The sequence below is a fragment of the Hemiscyllium ocellatum genome, chromosome 34, assembly GCF_020745735.1.
Source record: "Hemiscyllium ocellatum isolate sHemOce1 chromosome 34, sHemOce1.pat.X.cur, whole genome shotgun sequence".
NCBI classification, from domain to species: domain Eukaryota; kingdom Metazoa; phylum Chordata; class Chondrichthyes; order Orectolobiformes; family Hemiscylliidae; genus Hemiscyllium; species Hemiscyllium ocellatum.
In genome coordinates this window covers 33,506,596-33,530,753 of record NC_083434.1, presented here as the reverse complement: position 1 = coordinate 33,530,753, position 24,158 = coordinate 33,506,596, and the positions used below count along the sequence as shown (strand labels likewise).

The window sequence follows — 24,158 nt, the reverse complement described above, 5'->3', positions numbered from 1 at the left end:
GTTTGGCTATTCAAAAGAAAGTCAATGTGACAACAATCACTTGGATCCCATGAACAGTCTGCAGTAAGGTGACAAATCACTTAATCACTCATAACAGACTTCTCTCCTTGGAATGCAATCTTTATTTGAAGCAGGAAGAAAGTTCACTGGAGCCTTCTGAAAAGTTGTGAGCAGCATCTTTAATCAATTGCACTGTCATAACCCCAAAATAAAAATTAACTGGGGTTTCATGCAAAAACTCCACCTGCATGAGTCAGCTTTTCATACTCTGTGGTATGTACACCCACACGACTGCAGAAAATCCAGTGTGCACGAACATCAAGGCTTTGCTTAAAAAAAATGAAGTAGCCAATTATCAGACATGTTTTTATGCACCACATGAAATTCAAGTTGGTTCACACATTGACTGGAGTTCTAGTAGGCCACCCACTGATCAGAGAACCAGCAGGGAACACAATCCCACGTGGCAAGCACATGGATCGTGCACATCAACTTAAATGGCTGCTGTAACTTCCCAGGCAGTGGAAGTCCTTTTCACAGAGCTGCTGGCTTTCCAGAAGCTGACACATTTCTCATGCCACCAGTACCAGTGGAAATAGCAACTGCTGGTGGCACTATACATCCCCAAGGGGGCAGCTTCATGACAAGACCATTAGCCACTATTTAGCAGGGGCAGGATGGGGTTTGCAGGGAGTACTGGAGGAATGGGATAATTTACTTGCTGCAGGTGACCTTTGACTTTTTCAGAAGCATCCCTGCCCCCTGCAGTGCAAGGGTGGGGAGGGTCATGGCTTTTTCAGCAGCCATAACTGCGTCAGTGTCAAGTTTCTCAAAGTGATAGTAGACTCAGGATAATGGGATATCAGTTAGCTCATTGCTGACACTAACATGGAGTTCTCCCATGACGGAGTTTCCCTAACTGCCCTGTTTCACACGTGAAGGGCTGCTTTAAATCGTGCTCCTGGCTTTTGCAATGGAGTCCTCACACCTTCAATATTGCAAACTGGACTCCAAATAGCCTGAAGGATGATGAGATACCTAGCACTTGCAGACTTGGCTCATCCTCATTTCAAGATTATTAAACGTTTTAGGCTACTTCCTGGCAGATCACTGGTAGATAACAGTACATCTGAAACCACAGCAAAAACAGGTGCAATGGACACAGTTTTTGCATAAAATACCCACAAGAGCTATTTGCTGCTATCTGAGGACCCACACAGCACTCAGTCCTATGCCACAGAGACATGGATTCAGCTGCAAGCTGAAGGGGGCCTTACCTCCCGTTTACATAGCTCCAGACTTGCCTGGAAGCAACACATTGCAGATCCTGCCCTGGGTCCAAGAGGATATTTCTCAGCCTCATCGACAGGGATTACAGCTCCATATTATCAAGCATAGGCACTTACGTTGTTAAATCCTATTCATTCAAATATGTCAAAGTGTCTAAAATAGTAGACATTTTAATCAAGTTACAAAGGAGGACCATGATCATTTACCTCGTGCAGGTGAAGTTTCAGTTAGCCTCTGACCCTTTCAAAAGCATACACAAGTCCTCCAGGTGCTTCATTTCGTTAGAGTCAGAGTTCTGGATTACATCCAAAATGATTTAGATATAGATTAAATCCTATATGATCCTGGCAGAGGCAATGAGTAAGTGCACCTTCAGCCAATCATGCTCAAAACTGCTTTAAAAATGCGACTGTTTCTGCAAGCCCTCTCACTTAAGCTGCAACCAGACATCTTTTATATAAAAAAGCCCAGCAAGGTAACATGATGATTTGTGGGAGTGTCAGTCAGGTCTATCCACTGCAGACTAGTTCCAACAGCATTTGGTATTTTACCTCCTACATGCCCAACCTTTGAATCTAGGGTACAGCAGCGATAGAGTTAATATGCTCTAGATAAAATTAGATGAATTTATAACAAGTAGTACAACAATCTAATTATGGCAGCCAATTTGTATGTGGAGATTGAACAAAAACGATGTATAAATGAAGGCAAGACAGATCAATTCAAAAATATAAATATTTAGATAAACTGCAAATATCTGACATATACAATGATTTTAATTGGATTTACTGCACAAGAAAATATGTGGTTCTTCATTTTCACTTCTTCCTTCTCCCCATCTCAATGATTCATAGCAACCTATTTGGCCTCTCGTAGCTATCCAGAAGTGGAATTGTTCCCTGGTGGCAGAAAGCTCTTTTACTGCACGGACTTCAATGTTTTGCTCAATCTGTAGACTTTCTAATGTACTGGACAGCATTCAAGAGCATATTCCCCATCTTTCCCCTGCCCATACCCCAACTGTTCTAGGGTACAGAGGTAACTTCAACCTCCATCTCACTAGCAGTCCCAACACCACCTCTCTTCACAACAAATAATTCATGGATTGTTCTGTACCAGGTAGTGTATGCAATCACTGACCGTGATTAAGTGCTAAAGAACAAACTGAAATCAAAATTAAGTTTGCTCAAATATATAGGAACATTGCTGAAATCTACAAAAAAATGTAGCCTTACGAGTGTGAAAAATCCAAAAATAATTGAAGTCATACGAATGTTTCACAGATGATTGGTGCAATGGAAATAGCTGAGAAAAAGCACAGCAGACACCGTTTTAATGCACTTGAAGTTCATAGTACGAATTCCTGCAAGGTTCACAAATGGCCGAATGGAAAGTCCATGAACCAGAGGTTAAAGAATCTGAAAATGAAGAACCTTAATAAACTGAAAATGTTCAGTGTTTTTCATAGAAAGGCAATCGAACTTCTCTTCCACCAGAAGTTTCAAGTGTCCAAGAAAATCAAACAAGCAGCAAATCGGTAAAGTGAATGCATCCAAGGCTTACTTTCTCGTTTCTATATGCTTTGCAGAAGCTTGTAGGGATGGAAACTGAGCATCATTGAAAATCTCTGGTGGTCCCTGTGATTGTGTTCTTCGCACATTACCCGATCTGGCTGCAGGAGGTCGATACACACCAGATGGCTTTGATTCTGGGACTTCTGCAACTGGAGTCACACTTATGTTAGACAGATTGCAGATGAACATTCTACAACAGCTCTAGACAAACAAAATAATGATCTAGCGTGCATCCATGCAGGGTTCGAGAATGGTTAAACTGAGAGGTTTAGCCATGGTGGCTTACTTAGAAAAGGTCAGACGTTATATTCAGAAGTGAAAGTGATCGGGTCTGAAATAACCAGTTAATTGATCAGACTGGAATACTGCACACCATGAAATCATTTTTCTTTCCTGTTCAATAATAATCACCACAGCTATAACAGGGAGAAAACAAGGGGCAAACGGAGAGGATATCTAACAGCATAGGCAGACTGATTACATTCCCCACAAAAGTACTTCAATAGCAATTTTACATCCTTCCTTCCCATGGCCACAAACTCTCCTTAATGCTCAAAAGCTTGGAAGTTTCAGATTCAATTCTTTGAACTGGCGGGAACAGTATTTATGCATTGAGCAAATTCTGCTGTTCTGGAAGCTGCACATTAACCTTTGAACTAATCATGTCTGGATCAGCATAATCAAACAGCTTCACTGAACAGTTCACAATGCTTCAGCATTTATCCACTGTCTTATAGCAGCAAAGAGCACAACAGTCTTTCAAACCAAAAACACCAACTCCTGGAAAGTTGCCAGGAACACTCAGTTGGCTTGCATATGTTGATTTTCCCACCAAAGTGATGTCTGCATGCTGTTTTGCTCCCAGGCCTGTTTAATACTGCAACCATACCCATCCCATGTTCTAACTTTAGATTTAAGTGTATAAGTGATGGGAAGTTCTTACACAACTTCGTTAACTCAATAGATAATTAGAATCTTAATCCCAGTGTCATGGTTTTGAGCCCACAATAGGTAATTTAAGTATTGTATTAAAAGTACCTTTTTTAAAAAATGTCTATTTTTACCACTGGTGAAGCACCAGAGTTAATAGCATATAGTTTTGATTTCCAAGTCTGGCTCTCACTCATACTTACTAGTTTCCTCCTCAGCAACTATTTATTTTTGTCATCTCCAGAACCTCACTGCTAAAATGGGTATTTTCCCCATCACTTGCAACTTCTTTTGGAGAATGTTACAATGTTGCCTCAAGTTATTCAAGTGAGTGTTATTTTTAATATATTTTCTATGGTCAAAGCAATCTTGACACTTACCCATAACAGCAGGTGCTGGAATTTGTGTCATCTTGTTCCAGGGCCCGGCTAGCTCATCTCCATCTCTATACAAGACATTCTCACCATCCTCACCTTGATCATCTTTCTTCTCATCATCTTCTTCCTCTCTTTCATCACTGTCAAGTTAGTCACAGCAAGAGTTACATTAATTCAATATTCTGTTCAGAAAGCTCCAGCAGCTCTAAACTCACTTCACTTGGATAGAAGCAGGAATCAAACTGATAAGAATGCTTTAATGTTACAATAGTTCTCTCAGGTCAAGTGATTGAGTGCCAACTTACACCACGCTATCGTCCAAGGCAGGGAGAGTTTAGTTTAGGTAAACGTGAGGTGCTGCATTTTGAAAAGGTAAATCAAGGCAGGACCCATGCACTTAATGGTAAGATCCTGGGAAGCGTTGCTGAACAAAGACCTTGGGGCCCAGATCCATATTACTTTGAAAGTGGAATCACAGGTAGATAGAACAGTGAAGGCAGCATTTGGTATGCTTGCCTTTATTGGTCAGTGCATTGAGTATTGGAGTTGGGAGGTCATGTTGCGGCTGTACAAAATATCGGTGAGGGCAATTTTGGAATACTGTATGCAATTCTGGTCTCCCTGCTACAGGAAGGACGTTGTGAAACTTGAACAGGCTCAGAAGAGATTTACAAGGATGTTATCAGGGATGGAGGGCTTGAGCTATAGGGAAAGGTTCAACAGACTAGGGCTATTTTCCATGGAGTGGACGCTGAGGTTTATAAAAGCATACAAGTATGGATAGGGTAAACAGACAAGGTTTTTTCCATGATGGTTTGGGGGGGGGGGGGGGGGGGGGGGGGGGACAGAGAGAGAGAGAGAGAGAGAGAGAGAGAGAAAGAGTCCAAAAGTAGAAGGCATAGGTTTGTTTCGTGTGAGGGGATAAAGATATAAAAGGCACCTAAGGGGCAACTTTTTCCACAGAGGGTGGTACGTGTATAGAACGAGCTGCCAGAGGAAGTGGTGGAGGCTGGTACAATTACAACATTTAAAAGGCATCTGGATGGGAATATCAATAAGAAGGATTTAGAGAGATATGGGCCTCATGCTGGCAAAGAGGTCTAGTATATCTGATTGGCATGGACGAGTTGGACCAAAGGGTGCTTCCATGCTGTATATCTCTGACTCTATGACTAAGTGGCTTGACTTGTCATCAAAACAAACGTTTTTGAGCATTTGAACAGGAACAGAGTTAATGACAACTGGTAATCCCAAGTTTTAGCCGAGCAAAAAACATTAAACTCTCTTCTCACCCCTTCACAATTCTTCTGTTCCACTAAATTCCAAAACAGATTGAAAATCAGCCAACCTACCAAGTCTGCATAGTAGTACATGAAGGGGGCAAATTAGGATTAGTCAGATTTCTCCTCCTTTGTGCAAGAAATGAACTCCACCAGCAGGGGAAGCAGTATTCAGCATTGTATCGCACAGTTCAATCCTATACTTGCTTCCAAAAATCACATCCAGATAAGCAAAAAGCAAAGGACTAACAAATGCCTGCACGTTTCTTATTGCTGCACTAAGGCAGATGACATGAGAAGAAACTGCAGCTCACAATTTCCAGAACTGGCCACTGTGGCAAAGCCCAAACTGGAACTGTCCTGCAGTATCAAACTGTCAATGCATGGTAATAATCTCAATCACACCTGCACCCAAAAACACCACCATCACATTCAAACCAAGACATGACAGCTCAAAATTGACAGCATCTGCAAGTCTCGGACTCTCAGCATTTCACACTCGGGTGAATAAGAGCTAGGGAGTTCTGGGAAATGTATGCTACAAGGTAGGATACAGTCTGCTGTGACAAGAGTTCTGGCACTAGGTTGCCAGTGGCAATGGATAAAGAACAAAATGTTATGATTTTATAGTGCAAACTCCAGTCACTGGTGGCCATGTACACCAAGAAAGAAGCATAACCACAAGCCCAATATGTTCAGCTGTTTCTAAAGTCAACAAAATCTGCAGCATTCCAGGACCAAAACAATCCAGTCTCGTGTCAGCTCTATAAAACAGACCTCAGAGTTTGAGGTCTTAGCCAAAGCTCAGTCTTTAACCAGCACCAAGGTAATACTTGAGGACAACATGCAGCAATCCTAAACATTAGTATTGTCAAGTCACATTTGTAATTTGTTTTTTGAAGATCTTAGCTTTCCATAAGAAACAGAGGGACATTCAGCCCTTTGGAGTCCATTCCAACAATTTAAGAATACTGATGGTTACCTCAACTCCATATTATACATTAGATTACTTACAGTGTGGATACAAGCCCTTCGGCCCAACAAGTCCACACTGACCCTCCGAAGAGCAACCCACCCAGAACCATTCCCCTACATTTACCCCTTTCACCTAACACTACAGGAAATTTAGCCAATTCACCTGACCTGCACATTTTTTTTTTGGACTGTGGGAGGAAACCGGAGCACCTGGAGGAAACCCATGCAGACACAGGGAGAATGTACAAACGCCACACAGACAGTCGCCTGAGTTGGGAATTGAACCCTGGTCTCTGGCGCTGTGAGGCAGCAGTTCTCACCATGGTGCCGGCCATATTATGCTGATGCTGGGGATTTCTTAGAAACAATAATCTGGGACAAAATTAAATGGGGTTCAGGGAAACAGTACAGACTCAACTGAGGTAGGTTGCACTTGGCTAAGGTGATGTAATTGTAGAAGCTGTTGACTGATGCAATTGATATGACATACATAGATGTTCAAAGGGTATTAGAAAGAGCACCCCACAATTACTTTTGAAAGCAAGTTAAATACAGGGCTATGAACAAAGGGAATGGGACTAATTGCGTAGATCCAGGTGTGATTTGTAGGACTTTTTCTGTGCTGACTTACTGATTCAATTGCAATGTACAACTTAGACAACTTTTCAAGAATCAAAATTCTGAATTATCATTAAGTAATTAAGAAAAGATGGAATCAGATTAATGGTTATACTTCATGCAGTTATAGTTAAATATTAGCAAAATGGTCTCAATTGACAAGCTAATTTTAATGTGCTCACCTGATTTGTAAGGCATGGATCCTCAAGCCACTATAATCAACTTCTTTTTGCTCAAACTCCTTCCATTCTTCATCCTCCTAAAAGTACGCAGCAAGGTTAGTTAACTAAGTGTATGCAACTGAATACACCAAGCTACCTTTATAAGCACATACAATTTTCTGTAAAACACCTGAAATGAATCCAACCCAGATACACAGTAAACCACAAATCCAAAAACCATCAGAGTTTTCTGCATTCCTCCAAAGTCTGCGGCTGTCATCCCTACTGGTGGAATTCAATTAGGAATCATTGATTTTTTTTTTGACACCCTCTTGAATAAACTTTCATTGGCACAGTTACATGTAAAAAGCCTCTCTTGTCTGAGAAAATGAATTGTGTATCTATGGAATGTGAATGATCTCTTCCATGTTAAAGTTTCCATGTATTTTTAAAATAATTTGGTTTATGTTGCCATGTGTCTCTCAACTCCATGTACTTTCTGTAATATTACAAAAAAAAAGAGATAAGATGTTAGTTACTTCCTAACTTAAATTCTTCATTGTAATTGGCAGCTTTGTGATGACCACTGCGGCCAGATATCAGTGATGCCTACAGATGGTCTGAAATTAATTCCTATCAGAAAAACTGAAATTCAGGCCAGAGAGGCTGCTAGATCTCTGTGGACAGCTCTCTTTGAAATCAGCAACCTATACATTCATTTCGCTACTTATTGTAAAATCTGGACCAATGCTATACCAAATAATTTGATTAAAATAGCTGACAAAACAAAAGTAATTTGAATGACCAAGCATAGGCTCTCCGGTTTTTACTTTTGCTTTGAAGTGATGGAACAAAGTCATAAGTCCATCTACCAAAGCTCAATTTTCTCGAATCTAAACCCCAGTTAGCTAACCAATTTGCCTCCGCTACTCAGTCAGAATAAGCTTGGCTCAAAGTCTAGATTCACGTCTACTGCTGGATCTATGCACTTACGGGTCCGTGGCTCTTTTTGCATGTTTATTCTCAAGTCCAGGCTATTGGTAAAGAGCATATGACTCAAAGCATATATATACAATATTTACTGCATTTTACAATAAGTAGCGAAATGAATGTATAGGTTGCTGATTTCAAAGAGAGCTGTCCGCAGAGATCTAGCAGCCTCTCTGGCCTGAATTTCAGTTTTTCTGATAGGAATTAATTTTAGACCATCTGTAGGCATCACTGATATCTGGCCTCAGTGGTCATCACAAAGCTGCCAATCACAATGAAGAATTCAAGTTAGGAAGTAACTAACATCTTATCTCTTTTTTTTACTGAGACAGTAAAAGATCCCAGGAGGACTTGGGAATTGGGCAGATAAATGCAGGGTCAAGATTAGATTAGATTAGATTACTTACAGTGTGGAAACAGGCCCTTCGGCCCAACAAGTCCACACCGCCCTGCCGAAGCGAAACCCACCCTTACCCCTACATTTACCCCTTACCTAACACTACGGGCAATTTAGCATGGCCAATTCACCTGACCCGCACATCTTTGGACTGTGGGAGGAAACCGGAGCACCCGGAGGAAACCCACGCAGACACGGGGAGAACGTGCAAACTCCACAGAGTCAGTCGCCTGAGTCGGGAATTGAACCCAGGTCTCTGGCGCTGTGAGGCAGCAGTGCTAACCACTGTGCCACCGTGCCGCCCCAAAGTTTAACGTAGAGATGTGAGAAGCATTTTGGTTAAGAATTACAAAAGTAATAAGAATGAAATGGTACAACCTTAAACAGCGGAAGAGAAATGCAAAAGTTAACAAATTTTTGAATGCCAGGACAACTTCGTAAAATCCTATTCAATATTGGGCATACTCCATAAAAATAGCAACCTGGATATGAGGGCAGTTATGCAGTGGGGCTAGAAAACTAGGATTGGTAATTTCAGCATGGAGATGGTCATGGATTGGATTGAATAGTTTTAACAATGATGGGGTTGTACCAGGGAGAGTACAGTATGTGGTGCTGGTAAAGCACAACAGGTCAGGCAGCATCCGAGGACCAGGATACCACCTGACCTGCTGTGCTTTTCCAGCACCACATTCCCAACTCTGACCTCCAGCACCTGCAGTCCTCACTTTCTCCTAGTTGATTTTTACCAGGGAGAAACTATTTCACTTGCAAATAACCGAGGGGGGACAGATTTAAGGTAGTTGGCAAAGCAATAAAACTGAATTTTAATAAAGGTGACAAGTTGATATAACATATGACATGATCTGGAATGCATCTCCCAGAATCAGATATAAATACTTCAAAAATGAACAGAGAGCAATGGACCATATGTGAAACCAATTGGATAACTATTCCAAGTAGGATGGTATAGATTTGATGGTCAGAATGTCCTCCATAAATTCAGTATGATTCTGAGGACTTAGGCAAACTCATATGGTATGTGTTCTATCCAGAAAGATGGTAGGTTACTGGAACTAGATTTGAACTGCATATTTATATTTAGATTATCAGCTTACAAGTCTGTCTCCTAATCCAACTCGTTTTATTCTATATTTATAGACTGCTTAAATCAATGCCCAGCTCATATCCATGTGTATACAATTAAGACCACCTGCCATGACTGAAAAATCAAGTCAGTTCCCAATTCGTAAACAATAAAACAGAAAATGCTGGAAATACGCAGCAAGTCAGGCAGCATCCATGGAGGAAAGCGAAGGTACAATTTCAAGTTGATTACCAGAATGTTTCTGGCATTGCTTGCTTTATTTCAGATTTCTAGCACCTGCAATAATTTTGCTGTTATACATTCCAGAATCAGGAGGCATGTTCATATTGATTGCGAAAGGAGAGCTGAATGCATATGAGGCCAGAATTGAAAGCACACCGATTCATCCAAGGATTTACAGCTGGAGGGGTTTGTAGATCGGGAAGGGCCTGGTGATGAAAAACAAGGATCCAAACTTTTTTGGAAATATTGGAGGACAAGAGGGTTTTGTCAGCAAACTCAAGACAAAGTGCTACCTAATGAGTATCAACCGCAGATTGGTTAAAGGATAGGTGCAAGGATAAATGGAGCATTTCAGTTGCGAGGCTGTGCCTTGTGAGCAAGTGCTAGGCAATAAGCCCAGCTATATACAATTTATAGTAATGACCGAGCCAAAGAGATAGTAATGCATCCAAATGTGCTAACAATACAATGTTAGTGGGAATGCAAACTACAGGGAGGACAAAGAGGCTGCAAAGTGAACTAAATTAGTTCATTATTACAGTGACAGATGAAGAACTTGATAGAGTGCAAGTTATTCACTTTGGTCAGAAGGGAAACAACATATTTTAAAAAGGTGTGAAACTTGTAAATGTTGATGTTCTGAGACACTTGGGTTCACCCATGCAAGGAGCACAAAAGGTTGGTGCGCAAGTACAGCAAGTAATATGGAAGGCAAGTGGCTCGTTGGCCTTTATTGCAAGTGGACTGGAGAACATATTGCAATAATTGCATGGGGCTTTGGTGACATACTTGTAATGTGGCTAATTTTGGACCCTGTATTACAGTAAATACTTGCACTGGAGGAAGAGGGGCTCACTAGAATGAGGGGTTATGATAGGTTAAGTAAATAGGATCGATATTGTGGTGTTTTATACAATGAGAGGTGATCTCATTCAAACAGTAAAAATTAAGAACATGCTTGAAGATACACAAATGTTGTTTCACCTTAGGAGTCTACAATACAGGCACAGTCACAGGATAGGAAGCTGATCATTGAGATGCATATTTTTCAAAGGGTGTGAATTGTCACAATTCTTTATCCCAAATGATTACTGATGTTCTATACTTGAATATATTTGAGACTGATTTTTGGTATCTCATGTAATTAAGAGATATGAGAAATGGGCAGGAAATTGAAAATGAAGCACAAGGTCATTCATTGGCAAACTAAATGGCAGAGCAAGTTCAACAAGCTACATGATCTTATGCCCTATTCCTCATGTTCAATGGAGTATGTTTGCAGTGTCACCCATTGATGACCTTAAAAATCAACACAAAATGCTGCTGCAGCGACAAGTAAACATGTAAACATCTTAATAATCACTTGCAGATTTTACTCACTAGCTATGAGCTCCACAGAGCATTTGGATATAATGCAGGATACACCTAAGTGACAAACATTGTTGCTTTAAGTCACTCTTGGTAGAATACTGTTTGTCATGTTCTCGTCACCAATCCCAATTGGAATTGAACGTGCTCAGTAAAAGTGAAATATTGAAGCTGGAATGTTTACACATTTGCTCAATACCTGACATATTGCCTGCCTTTGCTAACCCAGGTGTTTTTGATTCGGCCATAGAATGTGGCAGCCAAAGCCAAACACCCCAAATGCTGGTCTATGACAAGGGAAAGCAGTTTAAGATGCTTTGTTTGTGCACACTACCCTAAGGGACATCCACCATAATACCAAGGCTGTGACAAGACCATTAAGTGCAAGCACCTTCCTGCCTGCCAAGACAAGACATAGGAACAGGAGGAGGCTATTAGTCAGAGTCAGGCTCCGCCAAGGAGACAATAGTTGATCAAATTCTGAACTCTTTCTTGCCTTTTTCTCGTAACCCTCGATATTTTTATACTTAAATATCAGTCTCTCAGTCTTGGAATATACTTAACGACCCAGCCTCAAGAGCACTCTGAAGTGAAGAATTTTACACATTCACTATCCCGAGGTAGGATTAGATTAGATTACTTACAGTGTGGAAACAGGCCCTTCGGCCCAACAAGTCCACACCGACACTCCAAAGAGCAACCCACCCAGATTCATTCCCTTTGGACAGGGTCAGTGCTGACTGGATGCTTCCCCTCGTGGGAGAGTCTAGAACTGGAATGCATAGTCTCAGAATAAAGGGGCATCAATTTAAGACTGAGATAAAGATGAATTTCTTCTTTAAAAGGGTTGAGTGTCTTTGGAACTCCATGCCATAGAGTGCTGCATGGGCAAAATTATTGTACGTGTCTGTATCTGTTCTGAGAGTGGCTGTTGGTTTGTGTCAGATACAGACCACCAGCCAACAATCCACAAAATTATTGTATGTATTTAAGGCTGAGAAAAAAAGATTATTGATCAGTAGGGGAATCAAAGGTTAAGGGGAACAGCAGGATGGTGGAGGTGACAAGTATCACATCAGCCATGATCCTATTGAACAATTGAACTGGCTCAAGGGGCCAAATTGCTGTTCCTGCTTATGGTCGGAAGACATTTGTATCTTAATCGTGTGACCTCTTATTCTGAGACTATGCCCTCTGGTCTTAGAGTTAACAATCTTTTCGCATCCACTCTGTCAAGTCCCTATAAATCCTGCATGTGTTAATAAAGGTCACCTTCTTCTTCTATATTCCATGTAAAGGTGCAATCTACTCAACCATTCATAATTCAGCTCCTGAATACCTGATATCAGCCTGGTGAACCTTAAGTGTCACCAATATCCTTATGCCTTTCCTTGGATAAGGAGCTCATACTGGACAGTTTGCCACCTATGGTCTCACTAGGACCTTGATTAATTTAGCAACTTTTTCCTACTTTTATTCTCCATTCCCATTGAAATAAAAGCCAATATTCCATTTGCCATCCCAACTACTGAACTTGAATGCTATCTCTTTTGTGATTCATGGATGAGGACTCCCAGATCCACATGTTTCATAGCTTTCTGGATTCTTTCTCCATTTAAATAATTCAGCTCCTCCACTCTTCTGATCAAAGTACACAACCTCACATTTCTCATTATAAGTTTTTTTGCCCATTTGCTTAACTTGCCCATATCCTTCAGCAGACTGTCATCCTCACCATTTGCCAATCTATTTTTCTGTCATCTGTAAACTTGGCTATAGTACATCCACTTCCCTCACCCAAGTCATTAATATATATTGTACATAATTGTGGCTCCAGCACTAATCCCTCCAGCACACAAGTTGCCATCCTGAAATACCCATCTTATCCCAATTGTTAGGGGATCTTCTTGCTAATAAATACCTGTGACACCATGGGTTATCTTATTAAACAGTTTAATATGCAGTAACATATCAGGCACCTTCTGAAAATCCAAATACACTACATCCACTGCTTCCACTATCTAAACCGCCTCAAAGAATTCTTACAAATTTGACAGGCTTAATGTCCTCTTCATTAGGCTGACTATGCCTGATCATACCATGTAATTCTGAATGCTCTGCTTTCAATTCTTTATAACCAACTGACATTGCCCCAATAACATATTAAGCTAAGTGGCCTATATTCACCTGTTTTTGTCACTTTTCCTTTTTAAAGATGTGTTACACTGAGTTTTACAATGCTCCGAGACACTTCAAGAATCTGAGGATTCCTGAAAGATTACTACCAGTGCATCCACTACCTTCAGCTATTTCCTTTAATATCTAAGATGCAACTCATTAGGTCCAGGGGACCTGTCTGTAATATTAGTTTCCCTAGCAGTTTTTTCTTTAATGATAATTATTACAGTTATTCCATCTCCTCCATTTACCCCTTGAATATTTAGTAATTATTGAATGCTATTGTGGTGTCTTCTACTGTGAAGACTGATGGAAAGTATTTATTCAACTCCCCTGCTTCCTATTCTGCATTATTATGCCCTCCAACCTCATTCACCACGGAGTCTATGTTCACTTTGTGCTGTTACTTTTTGTATGTCAAGAAACTCTTGCAGTCTGCTTTGAAATAACTAGTAAGTTTACCCTTAAAGTCCAAATTCTAATGTGTCATTGGTCACCATTTCGGAGGGGATCTTTGACGTTTTAAAGCTGTTTTGTTACACATCAGATTCAAAAATCGCCTGATCCCTGATTGTCCTGAATAGAGTATGGATCCAGTGTGAAAAACAAATTCTTTTAGCTTCTTCTGCCTGACTACACAATCTACATGCTGATAGTACACCTCCAGACATTAGATGCTGTTCTTTAACTTTGTTGAAGATTTTTGTTCTCAGTCAAATACAGTTTTGATGAGAACAGTTACTCATCTCTCATTCACTTCTGGATCAAAGTTGTGCCAAGCTCTAAAGCTGAACAGTTCTGGTGGAACTCAAACACAGCAGATTATTCCTGAGTATGCTACTGAAGTCACTCTCAAAACTCTTGGGCTTTCCTACATTAAGTGCATCACTCCACATCCTGGATTTCACTTCTTTCCACTATATCAGGACTTATTTCATTCTTGCAGTCTCTCCTTTACATCTTTTCTTATGCTGACTTTTTCTCATCTTGTTTCCATCACATCCTCTGTTTTCTTCCAGTGTGGCAGTCAAGACTCTCAACCATGTTAATCTCTTTCTTCATCTATTCTCACCCCTATCCCTACCTCCAAAAGACACTTCAGGTCTATCTTCACCTTTTGAGCAATCAACATCTATATCTATTGGATTTTTGTTCACATTTCAACCACACCCAGCCTGATACCAAATACATTTATCCCTGTTCACAGCATTATAAAACTACCTTGATTATATTGGTTCATTTTTCAACTGCAGCTGAAATTCCTCCTATTCTCACAAGAATTCACTTACCTTCTATACTCCATCCCTTCCGAAGAGGGAATCCCTAACACTTCTTCCAAGTGAGCAACCTCATCTCAAAACGATGCCAATCTATTAAATTGTGTTCTACTGCACACTACAAAAGCATGACCTGAAACACTCAATGTCATTTTAAAATCTCAAGCGCACTCTTATAGGTTTCTGGAAAAGCGCAGGTCAGGCAGCAAAGGAACAGGAGAATCGACGTTTCGGGCATAAGCCCTTCTTCAGCTTATGCCCGAAATGTCGATTCTCCTGTTCCTTTCATGCTGCCTGACCTGCTACACTTTTCCAGCAACACATTTTTAAGCTCTGATCTCCAGCATCTGCAGTCCTCACTTTCTCCTCTTGTATGTTTCTCCCTACAGTTTCTAATGAAATTCAACACAAGGTCAAGGAGCAGTAACTTAATTTTACAGACATCTCAAGTCTCCCAACTAAAGCAGAGTTCAGCAATTTCAGATAACAACTGCTCCTTTTTTCCCCTCCAGATAGCAGCTGTCATTAATCCTACTACTACTGGCATTGCAGCTGAAGACATTCTGAAAAAAGGTCTTGATCTGAAACACTGGATTCTTTCTCCAAAGATGCATCCAAACTAGAGTATTTCCAACATTTTGTTTTTATTCCCATGTTTTATTTTTCTGCCATCCCTACTTTGCCTCATTCCTGCCTTATTTCAACCCTCCATTTTGTTTCCCCAAACCCCAATCTTTACCATCTTTGTAATGCTCTGTTGCAACAGTTTACCTAGATCAGCCATACATTAAATAAATGTTGAGTGTGTGGTGCTGGCAAAGCACAGCAGGTCTGGCAGCATTCAAGGAGCAGGAGAGTTGACATTTCAGGCATAAGCCCTTCATCAGGAATGCCTCTTTGCTGATGAAGGGCGTATGCCAGAAATGTCAAATATCCTGCTCCGAAGGCTGCCAGACCTGCTGTGCTTTTTAAGCACCACACACTCAACTCTGATCTCCAGCACCCACAGTCCTCACTTTCTCCATATATTAAATAGGAATAGTTCTAATGGTCTACTAGGGTAATCCCATTGGATCTTAAAGTCAGTGTCTTGGCTGATCTTTGACCTCAATTCCATTTTCCCCATCTGATTTCCAAACCCTTTTATCTTCCTCAGGTTCAAGAATGCCCTTCAGTTTTAAATAAAGTTATGACTGAGCTTCCATGCCCCTTTGGCTAGAAACATCCGAAGAATTAGAATCTTGAACGAAGATATTCCAAATCAATCAGAAACCATTCTGCTCTTATCCCAAGATTGTGTCCCCTGAGTCTGGGCACTCCAGCTGGGGGAAAGATCCATTCAACACTTACATTGTTGAGCCCACTAACTTTCAGTGAGACTGACATTCTAATAAATTCCACTGATTTTACGAGGTCCTGCATTTTGTTTTATTCTAGTTTTGGTTAACTCATTGTCATAAGTTACTATTAAAATGCAAGTCTGTTTGCAAGAGTTCAACAACACTAACCAATCACTTGGGCAGGAGAGAGTTTTACTCTGATTCATTAGACGGGGAACTGCTTCCTCCTTCAAACTAGGCGTACCACGTACATATTCTTTGGATTGATGCCTGCTGCTGCTCCAGGCACACCTTTCTACACCGAACCAGCAGTCTCCAGCTTGCTTAGTGACCAAGAGGTATGGCAGGACATATTGCTACAGACTGGTTATAAAACAAATCTCCTGCTTTTGATGGCTCAGTGTGTTAGGAATGGATGGCTTTCTGCAACTAAACTGTTGTATGTATGTTGAAGGTTGCCCATTTGAAGCAAGACCAATTTGAGCAAATTCAACACATTGAAGACATACCAATTTGTTTAAAAATAACCAATTCTAGTCAGAACCCATGGTACAAAAGGAGGAGAAACAATTTTTCTGCACTCTCTATTCAACATTGTTCTGACCATTTTTTAAAAAATAGGAAATTGAATATGCAAATATTTGCTTAACTGCACAGACTTGAAAACTTAACTGGTGCAGCTCAGTGGCTGAATGTGACCAATTATTTCACAGAACACTGCTTTTACACAGCATCTTTAATACAGTCGAAGACTGATTTGTAAGAACTTTAATCAGCCAAACACAGTAAGTGACCAAAGGTTTGGTCAGAGATTTTAAAGGAATATTACAAGGATAAAGTTTAGCACCTCAGTACCGAAGATGGAAACTGGGAAGATGGAAACTGGGAAGATGGAAACTGGGAAGATGGAAACTGGGAAGATGGAAACTGGGAAGATGGAAACTGGGAAGATGGAAACTGGGAGTACAGGACAAGACAAAAACAAACATAAGGCCCACTTCATTACCCCACATGTCTGCTTTCAACTCAGACTAGAAAGCTTTCTGAATTATACCCCTTGAGTGCAACTTCCAATGCCAAATACCAAGAGGGCCTCTTATTTCCTTCACAACCCCGAAAGAAAGTGCCCTTATGCAATTCCAATTTAGGAATAAAACGGGAGCAGTTGTAATGCCACTAACCTAGAGGGCCTGGCTAACGTCCTGTGGACATGGTTCAAATACCACCACGAAACGGGTGAAATTTGAATTCAAATGACAAACCTGGAATTCAGAATGCTCCTCAGCAATGCTGACCAGAGAAATCCAACCAAGTCCCATCTGATTCACAGACGTCCTTCGGGGAAGAAAATTGGTCATCCTTGTTCAGTCGCGCCTACGTTAGACTGCAGACTCAGAAGGATTGCCTTGCAACCCTCCCCAAAGCCTTTCCAGAATACAGGTCGTTGCACCTGTTAGCCCTGGCCCAGGGCAACTGGCTACTCCCACTCCCTTCGCTTGCAAAACCTCCTCTAATTTTGCCGTCCCCCTCTACCACTGGGCGGTGGCCTCCCCCCCGACCCTTTACTCGCCGTCCTGAGGCCCCTCCTGGGCCACCCGTTATATTACCAGGCCGACCCCTCCCCATTCAATGCTCCTCCTCAGTCCAGGAGCCCTGGATCATTCCTGCCTTGGCCCACCTCCCCCCCGCCCTTGGCCTCCCCTTGTTGGACTCCCCGCCGTGCCTGTGCTCTGAGTCAGCGCGGCCTCCCCCCCCCCACGCCGCCCCTCTCCCCTTGGCCTCACCCTCTCTTGCTGCGGATCCTGACACTCGCTCTTGGCCGCCCGCTCCTTCTCCTTCCGGCCTTTCTTGGAGGCGGCGGCGGCGGGGGCCGTCGCCGGCGCCGCTTCGGCGGGAGCTGTCACCGGCGTGAGGGGAGGCGCGGGCGCGGGCGTGTCCGGAGAGGGGGCCGGGGCAGGGGCCGGGGCGTCAGGCGACACCGCGGCCTTGGCCGGGCCCCCGGGCCCTACCGCCGCCGCCCCTTTGGTCACTTTGGTCTTGTCCTTCTTCTTTTTCTTGTCCCTCTTGGCGAAGAAATCGTCGAGGCTCTTGTCGTCCCTCTCGGCCATGATGGGCGCGGGGGGGGTGGGTGGGAGTCGGTGCTGAGGGTGGAGCAGGAGCCGCCGCGGTGTCTATGGCGATCGAACCACGGGCCCTACCGCCTCACACATGCCGGACACGGTGCAACCAAGCCCGGCCCACCGGAACCGGAAACTGGGACTGTGAGGGGGGCAATGGGCGGGGACAATCTGACTGGCGGCCCCGCTGACCAATCAGAGTACAATGTTTGTTCATTGGCCCCGCCCCCCCCGCTCCGCCGGAAGGGGCGGCCCCCCGCCAACACTAAGTTTGGTTGCGGCGGCGGAGTGTGAGGGAGAAAGGCGCAGACACGGGGCGTTGAGGAGACCGGGACAGCTCTCCCTCCCTCCCTCTCCCGCGGAGGAGACCCCCACCCCCGGGTCTATCTCTGAACCTTGGTCACTTTCCCAATCGCCCAGACCCCCCCCCCCCCCCCCCCCTTCCCCCTCCCCTTCCCCCTCCCCCCCTCCCCCTCCCCCTCCCCCTCCCCGGTCACTGTCTCCGTTACTGGTCGCTGTGGAGAATCAGTCCCTGTCCTTGTCACACCCCCCCCCCCCCCCCCATCCCCCGCAATTGAGAAGATGCCTCACACCTCCTCTCCCCCCCCCTCCCCCTCCCCCACCTTGATCACTGCCCCAATCACTGAGGAGACCAAATACACACACACACACCCCCATCATTGTTCCCTTCAACCCCCCCCCCCCACACTCTCACTGAGGAGACCCCCCCAATCACTATCCCCTTCAACCCCCCCACACTTTCACTGAGGAGACCCCCCCAATCACTATCCCCTTCAACCCCCCCACACTCTCACTGAGACCCCCATCATTGTCCCCTTCAACCCCCCCCACACTCTCACTGAGACCATCATTGTCCCCTTCAACCCCCTCCCCACACTCTCACTGAGACCCCCATCATTGTCCTCTTTAACCTCCCCCCCTCCACACTCTCACTGAGACCCCCATCATTGTCCTCTTTAACCTCCCCCCCCACCACACACTCACTGAGGAGACCCTCCAATCACTGTCCCCTTCAACCCCCTCCCCTCTCACTGAGGAGACCCTGCCATCACTGTCCCCTTCAACTCTCCCCACACTGTCACTGAGATCCCCCATCACTGAAGAGACCCCATCATCACTGCCCTGTTCCCTCCCTGTCACTGAACAGACCCCCTCCCTACACTGTCACTGAGACCACAGTCACTGTCCCCCTCAACCCCCCCTGCACTCTCATTGAGGAGACTCAACCATCACTGTCTCCTTCAATCCCCCACACTCTCACTGAGAAGACCCCCCCATCACTGAAGAGACCCTTCATCCCTATTCATGTAGACTCCCTTCACTTCCCATACACCCACTCACAATGTTACTGAGGAGACCCCATCATCACTGTCCTGTTTCCTCCCTGTTACTGAAACCCCCTCCCACCCCATCGCTGTCCCCTTCTACACCCCTGCACTATCACTGAGGAGACCCCCATCACTGTTACTTTACACTCCCCATGCAAATGAGGAAAACCCCCCAGCACTGTCCCCTTCTCCCTTCACTGAGGAGACCCTCCCATCATAGCTCCTGTACTCCACCAAACTGTCACTGAGATGTCCCCATTACTGTTTCTGTAGACCACACACTGTCACTGAGGAGAGCCCTCCCATTACTGTCACTAAGGAGATGCCCCCCCCCCCCCCCCCCAAGAGTCACTGTGGAGATTCCCCGATCACTGATCACTGGCCCCTTCCTCCCATCACTGAGAGTCCCAATCCCTGATCCCGTATCCTGTCACTGAGGAGACCTCCCTATCGCTGTCCCCTTAACCCCTTAATGGGGTGACCCCGTCACTGAGGAGGCCCCCTACATCACTGTCACTTAGAAGATGCTCCATCACTATCCCCCCCCCCCCCCATTACTGACATCTTTGCTCCGTCCGCCAATGAGGAGACCTCCCCATCGCTGTCTCCTCACTCCCCTCACTGAGGAGACATCCCAATCACTGACCCATTCCCCATCACTGAGAAGACACCCATCACTGACCCCTTACCCTGTTACTGAGAGGACGCCCATCACTATCGCCTTTCACCCCATCACTGAGGAGAGCCCACATCACTGACCCCTCCCCCATCCACTAATGAGAAGACCTCCCCATCACTGTGCCCTTAACCCCATCACTGAAGAGACACCCCAATCACTGACCCCTTCCCCCATCATGACCTCTTCTCCCTGCCAATGAGGAGACCTCCCCCATCACTGTCCTCTTACCTCCCCCTTCCCACCAATGAGGTGAACGTCCCCATCATTTTTCCCTTAACCCCCCCCACACAAATGAGGAGACCTTCCACATCACAGCCCCTCCCACCCCCATAACTGAGGAGAACCCCCTACTCTCCTTGGGTCACTGTCGCCTTTTCTGATTGCTGTGGAGACTCAGAATCTCCTCCCCCAATCATTGTGCATGTCCACTTCCAGTCCAATCACGGTCCATGTCCTTCATCTCTGAGCAGACAGGGAGTCACGTCTTCAACTCCCTGTTCCCCAACATCTACCATTGAAGAGATTTTCCACTGCTACTTCTCAATCAGTTACCCATAGTATTGAGGAGCCTGCATCTGCCCATCACTCTCCTGTTCCTGGTCATTGTTTCTTTCTCCATCACTGCTGTCACTCTGTCCCCTGGCAGTGCAATCACTCTATTCCCCTCTGACTGTTGTCATTCTCTCTGCCCCCACTAATACTGTGTCTCAATTCCCCCCACCTCCATCACTACTGTCACTCTTTTCCCTGCCATTACCATTTTCACTCTCTCTTCCCCCATCACATGCTTCCATCACTGCTCCTCCTCCTCTGTCACTCCACCTCATCTCCTCACACCCACCATCCCCTTTTGTGCCAATCCTCCCTCTCCCTGTCATTTATCACACCCTCCTCCTGTCCCAGTGCTGCAAGTCCAGAATGAAGTGAATGGATGCTTGTTTTGGTTGCAGCAAAGTGACTAATACCAGGAATTACCAATCTTCTGCATGCCTGCTGCTCTTAAAGCACAATTCTCAAAACAAGCTAGATCGCTTAACCAAGAATCTGAAACAAACACAGAGATTGGTGGAAAAACTCAGCAGGCCAGACAGCGTCTATGGAAAGAAAAAGCAGCGTTAACATTTTGAATCCAGTATGACACTTCTTCAGAATTTTTTTTTGTGTTTAACAATGAACCTGTGCTGGGTCAGGAGGAGAAGAAAGATGGGAGTTGCTAGTTGGAGTGAAGGGGAGACAGGGAAATTGAGAAGAATGCATTAGATTAGATTACTTACAGTGTGGAAACAGGCCCTTCGGCCCAACAAGTCCACACCGACCCGCCGAAGCGCAACCCACCCATACCCCTACATATACCCCTTACCTAACACTACGGGCAATTTAGCATGGCCAATTCACCTGACATGTTGAAAGGTTGACAGGACGATGATGAACAGACAGGCAAGAAGGTAATGTTTTGATTTCGGGGAACACCTGGGAAGAGAGGCAAGTTAGAAGGAGGTGTTTTAGCCACAGGGGAAAGTCTGGGTAGGTCAGCAGGAAAGCTGGGAATGGGATCAAAAGGGTGAAAGGTTGAACTGGAAGTAGGGCTAAGTTGAGAAGAGACTTTGAGGGAAGAGGGAGAAATTGAAAGTGTGGCAGTAAAAGAATGTGAAGGGGAAACAGGGGAAACTGGAGAGAATGAAATGGGGAGAGAGGTGCTTTGACAGCTTGCCATCCTTCTGAGGCTTTTTTCATGACCAAGTAATCATGGAATAAGAGCACTCTGGCCAGCTGTTCATTGCTAGACATGTCAATTATTATTAGATTTGAATTTCTAATTTAACAGTATACACATGCATATTATTCAAGATTTGGAGATGCCGGCGTTGGACTGGAGTGTACAAAGTTAAAAATCACACAACACCAGGTTATAGTCCAACAGGTTTAATTCCAACAATTAAACTTGTTGGACTATAACCTGGTGTTGTGTGATTTTTAATATTATTCAAGGGCGACTTGAAGTTTGTGGTTGTTGGTTCTATTGTTGGCTCGATGGCATTTATTTCAAACCTGCTGTCTGTTTATTGGCTTGAAAACAAAAAGCACTGGAGTTTGCAAGAACAATTGATGCTGTGAAAACATTGCTTTCCGTATACCAGACTTCAATGGGAACTGTAGTCAAAAATGTGGATAGAAACCGGTGAAGAACACCACCCCCTCACCTCTCCAAGAATACTTTCTGACCCTTGTTGAAATATGGATCCCTGTTATACACTGAATTTTTACACAATTTGTTCTGAAGGTCACAAACCTGTGAAAATGAATTCTCCATAGGTGCACATAAGTGTTGCCAGTGTTTTCTGTTTTTATTTCAAGCTTACAGTATCTGCAGTATTTTGTTTGTTTTCCGACTCTTCCAACCTGCACGGCCTGACATAACTCCAATTTCTCACATAAAGAGAAACAAACAGCTGCAGATGCTGAAGGTCAGAAACAAGCAAAATTATATATCCTCACATCCTGCTTCCTGTAAGGATTCCACTCCATTTCCCCACTCACCCAATTTCTTTGTTTTTGTTGCATCTGTTCTGATGATGTCACCTTCTGCAGGATGACCCACAGACATGTTACCCTCTACTATCAACAATTCCTTCATTTGCCAATGCTTTTTTGCATCTCCCTGGTCTCTCCACTTACTCCCTCACCCACTTCTCCCCATCTCACCCCACATCCCCACCATCCTTATCATCAGCACCTTTTCCTAGTTGCTTCTAGTTCTGAGGAAGGCTTGGAAACATTCACACCTGTATAAAAGTACCCTTTGTCACAGCAGTTTGGTCACATTGCAGGACTAATTGGCTGGACAGTCAAAGTGCATCAGTTTGGTGCCAACAGCAAGTGGTTTGATCCCCTTTCCGCTGGGGTGGATCCGGTACCTACCTCCTAGCATTGCTGAAAATGGAAGGGGTCAGTTACTAAGTTGGCTGGATTGTGATGCAGTCAAAAACAACTTGAGTTCAATTCTCAACCTCTCCCCTTGTCTGAAATGTAGTGAGCTTCAGGGTAAACCACCATCAGTCAAATCTCTCTAATGACAGAACAGCTATATAGTCTGGTAAGACAATAGCACATTTACCTTTACACTTGCCCAATATGAAGATTACAGCACTATGGATTGGGCCTGCCTTTAGACTGAGAATTGAAAAAGAATACTCAGAAACTGGCAATGCATTGACTAAGCCTGGGATGCCCTGAACTTGATCCTGAATGCCTTCAGTGAGGGCAATAAAATGTATTAACTTTCATATTCAGTTGCTACCTTTATCATTTTTTGCAGTCTTTGGCTAGGCTGTCTTAATTTACCAAAAATGAATGACATTTTCTACTCTTAACCAAACTGCTCTCCCTTATATCCTAGTCTTCTTTCTAAACCAGATACCTTCTCCTACATGTCATTGTACTCACCCTCACCGTACCCATCATTTTCAGTCTATGTCCTCTCACTTTTTTTTATAAGCAGGACAGATTCTTCCATCTACTCTGTCCAGCCCACTCATGATTTTGTAAATCTCTTTCAGTACAATGTGTTGCAACTCACAGCTATTGAACTTTCATTGACCTAAATCAGGATCTCTGCTGTTGTTCTGATGTACGATTCTCATGCCTGTCTCCATCTGGTTTTATTTTGTTTCCCAACAGAGTGGAGTGTACACTATGGTTTATAATTCCTAAGGTGACATCTACCTGGATACGTGTGTTCAACCAGAATGGCCATTGATGATATTCCCACCTCTGATTCAGAATGTTTTAATTTGAAACCCATTTCTGACATCCCCAGCAATTTGAGACCACAACCCTGGCTTTTTATAATGGGTTTGGTGTCCAACAGCTGTACTGGAGTCCCAGTGGATATGTGGGTGACATTATTAAGGTCAGGAGGACAAGACAG

The 24,158-nt window shown here is 43.8% G+C and overlaps 1 protein-coding gene across 2 annotated transcripts in view; it reads right to left on the bottom strand.

The window, feature by feature from the left end:
• The window catches only part of cdv3 (carnitine deficiency-associated gene expressed in ventricle 3), a 38,125-nt gene extending 19,804 nt beyond the window's left edge, over window positions 1-18,321 (bottom strand). For both annotated transcript variants that reach the window (XM_060850000.1, XM_060849999.1), the window contains exons 1-4: window positions 17,870-18,321; window positions 7,227-7,303; window positions 4,175-4,311; window positions 2,854-3,013 (exon numbers count right to left, since the gene is read on the bottom strand). In XM_060850000.1, coding sequence (XP_060705983.1) covers window positions 2,854-3,013; window positions 4,175-4,311; window positions 7,227-7,303; window positions 17,870-18,193 — 698 coding nt within the window. In that variant the 5' untranslated portion in view covers window positions 18,194-18,321. The remainder of the gene's footprint in view (window positions 1-2,853; window positions 3,014-4,174; window positions 4,312-7,226; window positions 7,304-17,869) is intronic.
• Window positions 18,322-24,158: the final 5,837 nt, after the last annotated feature.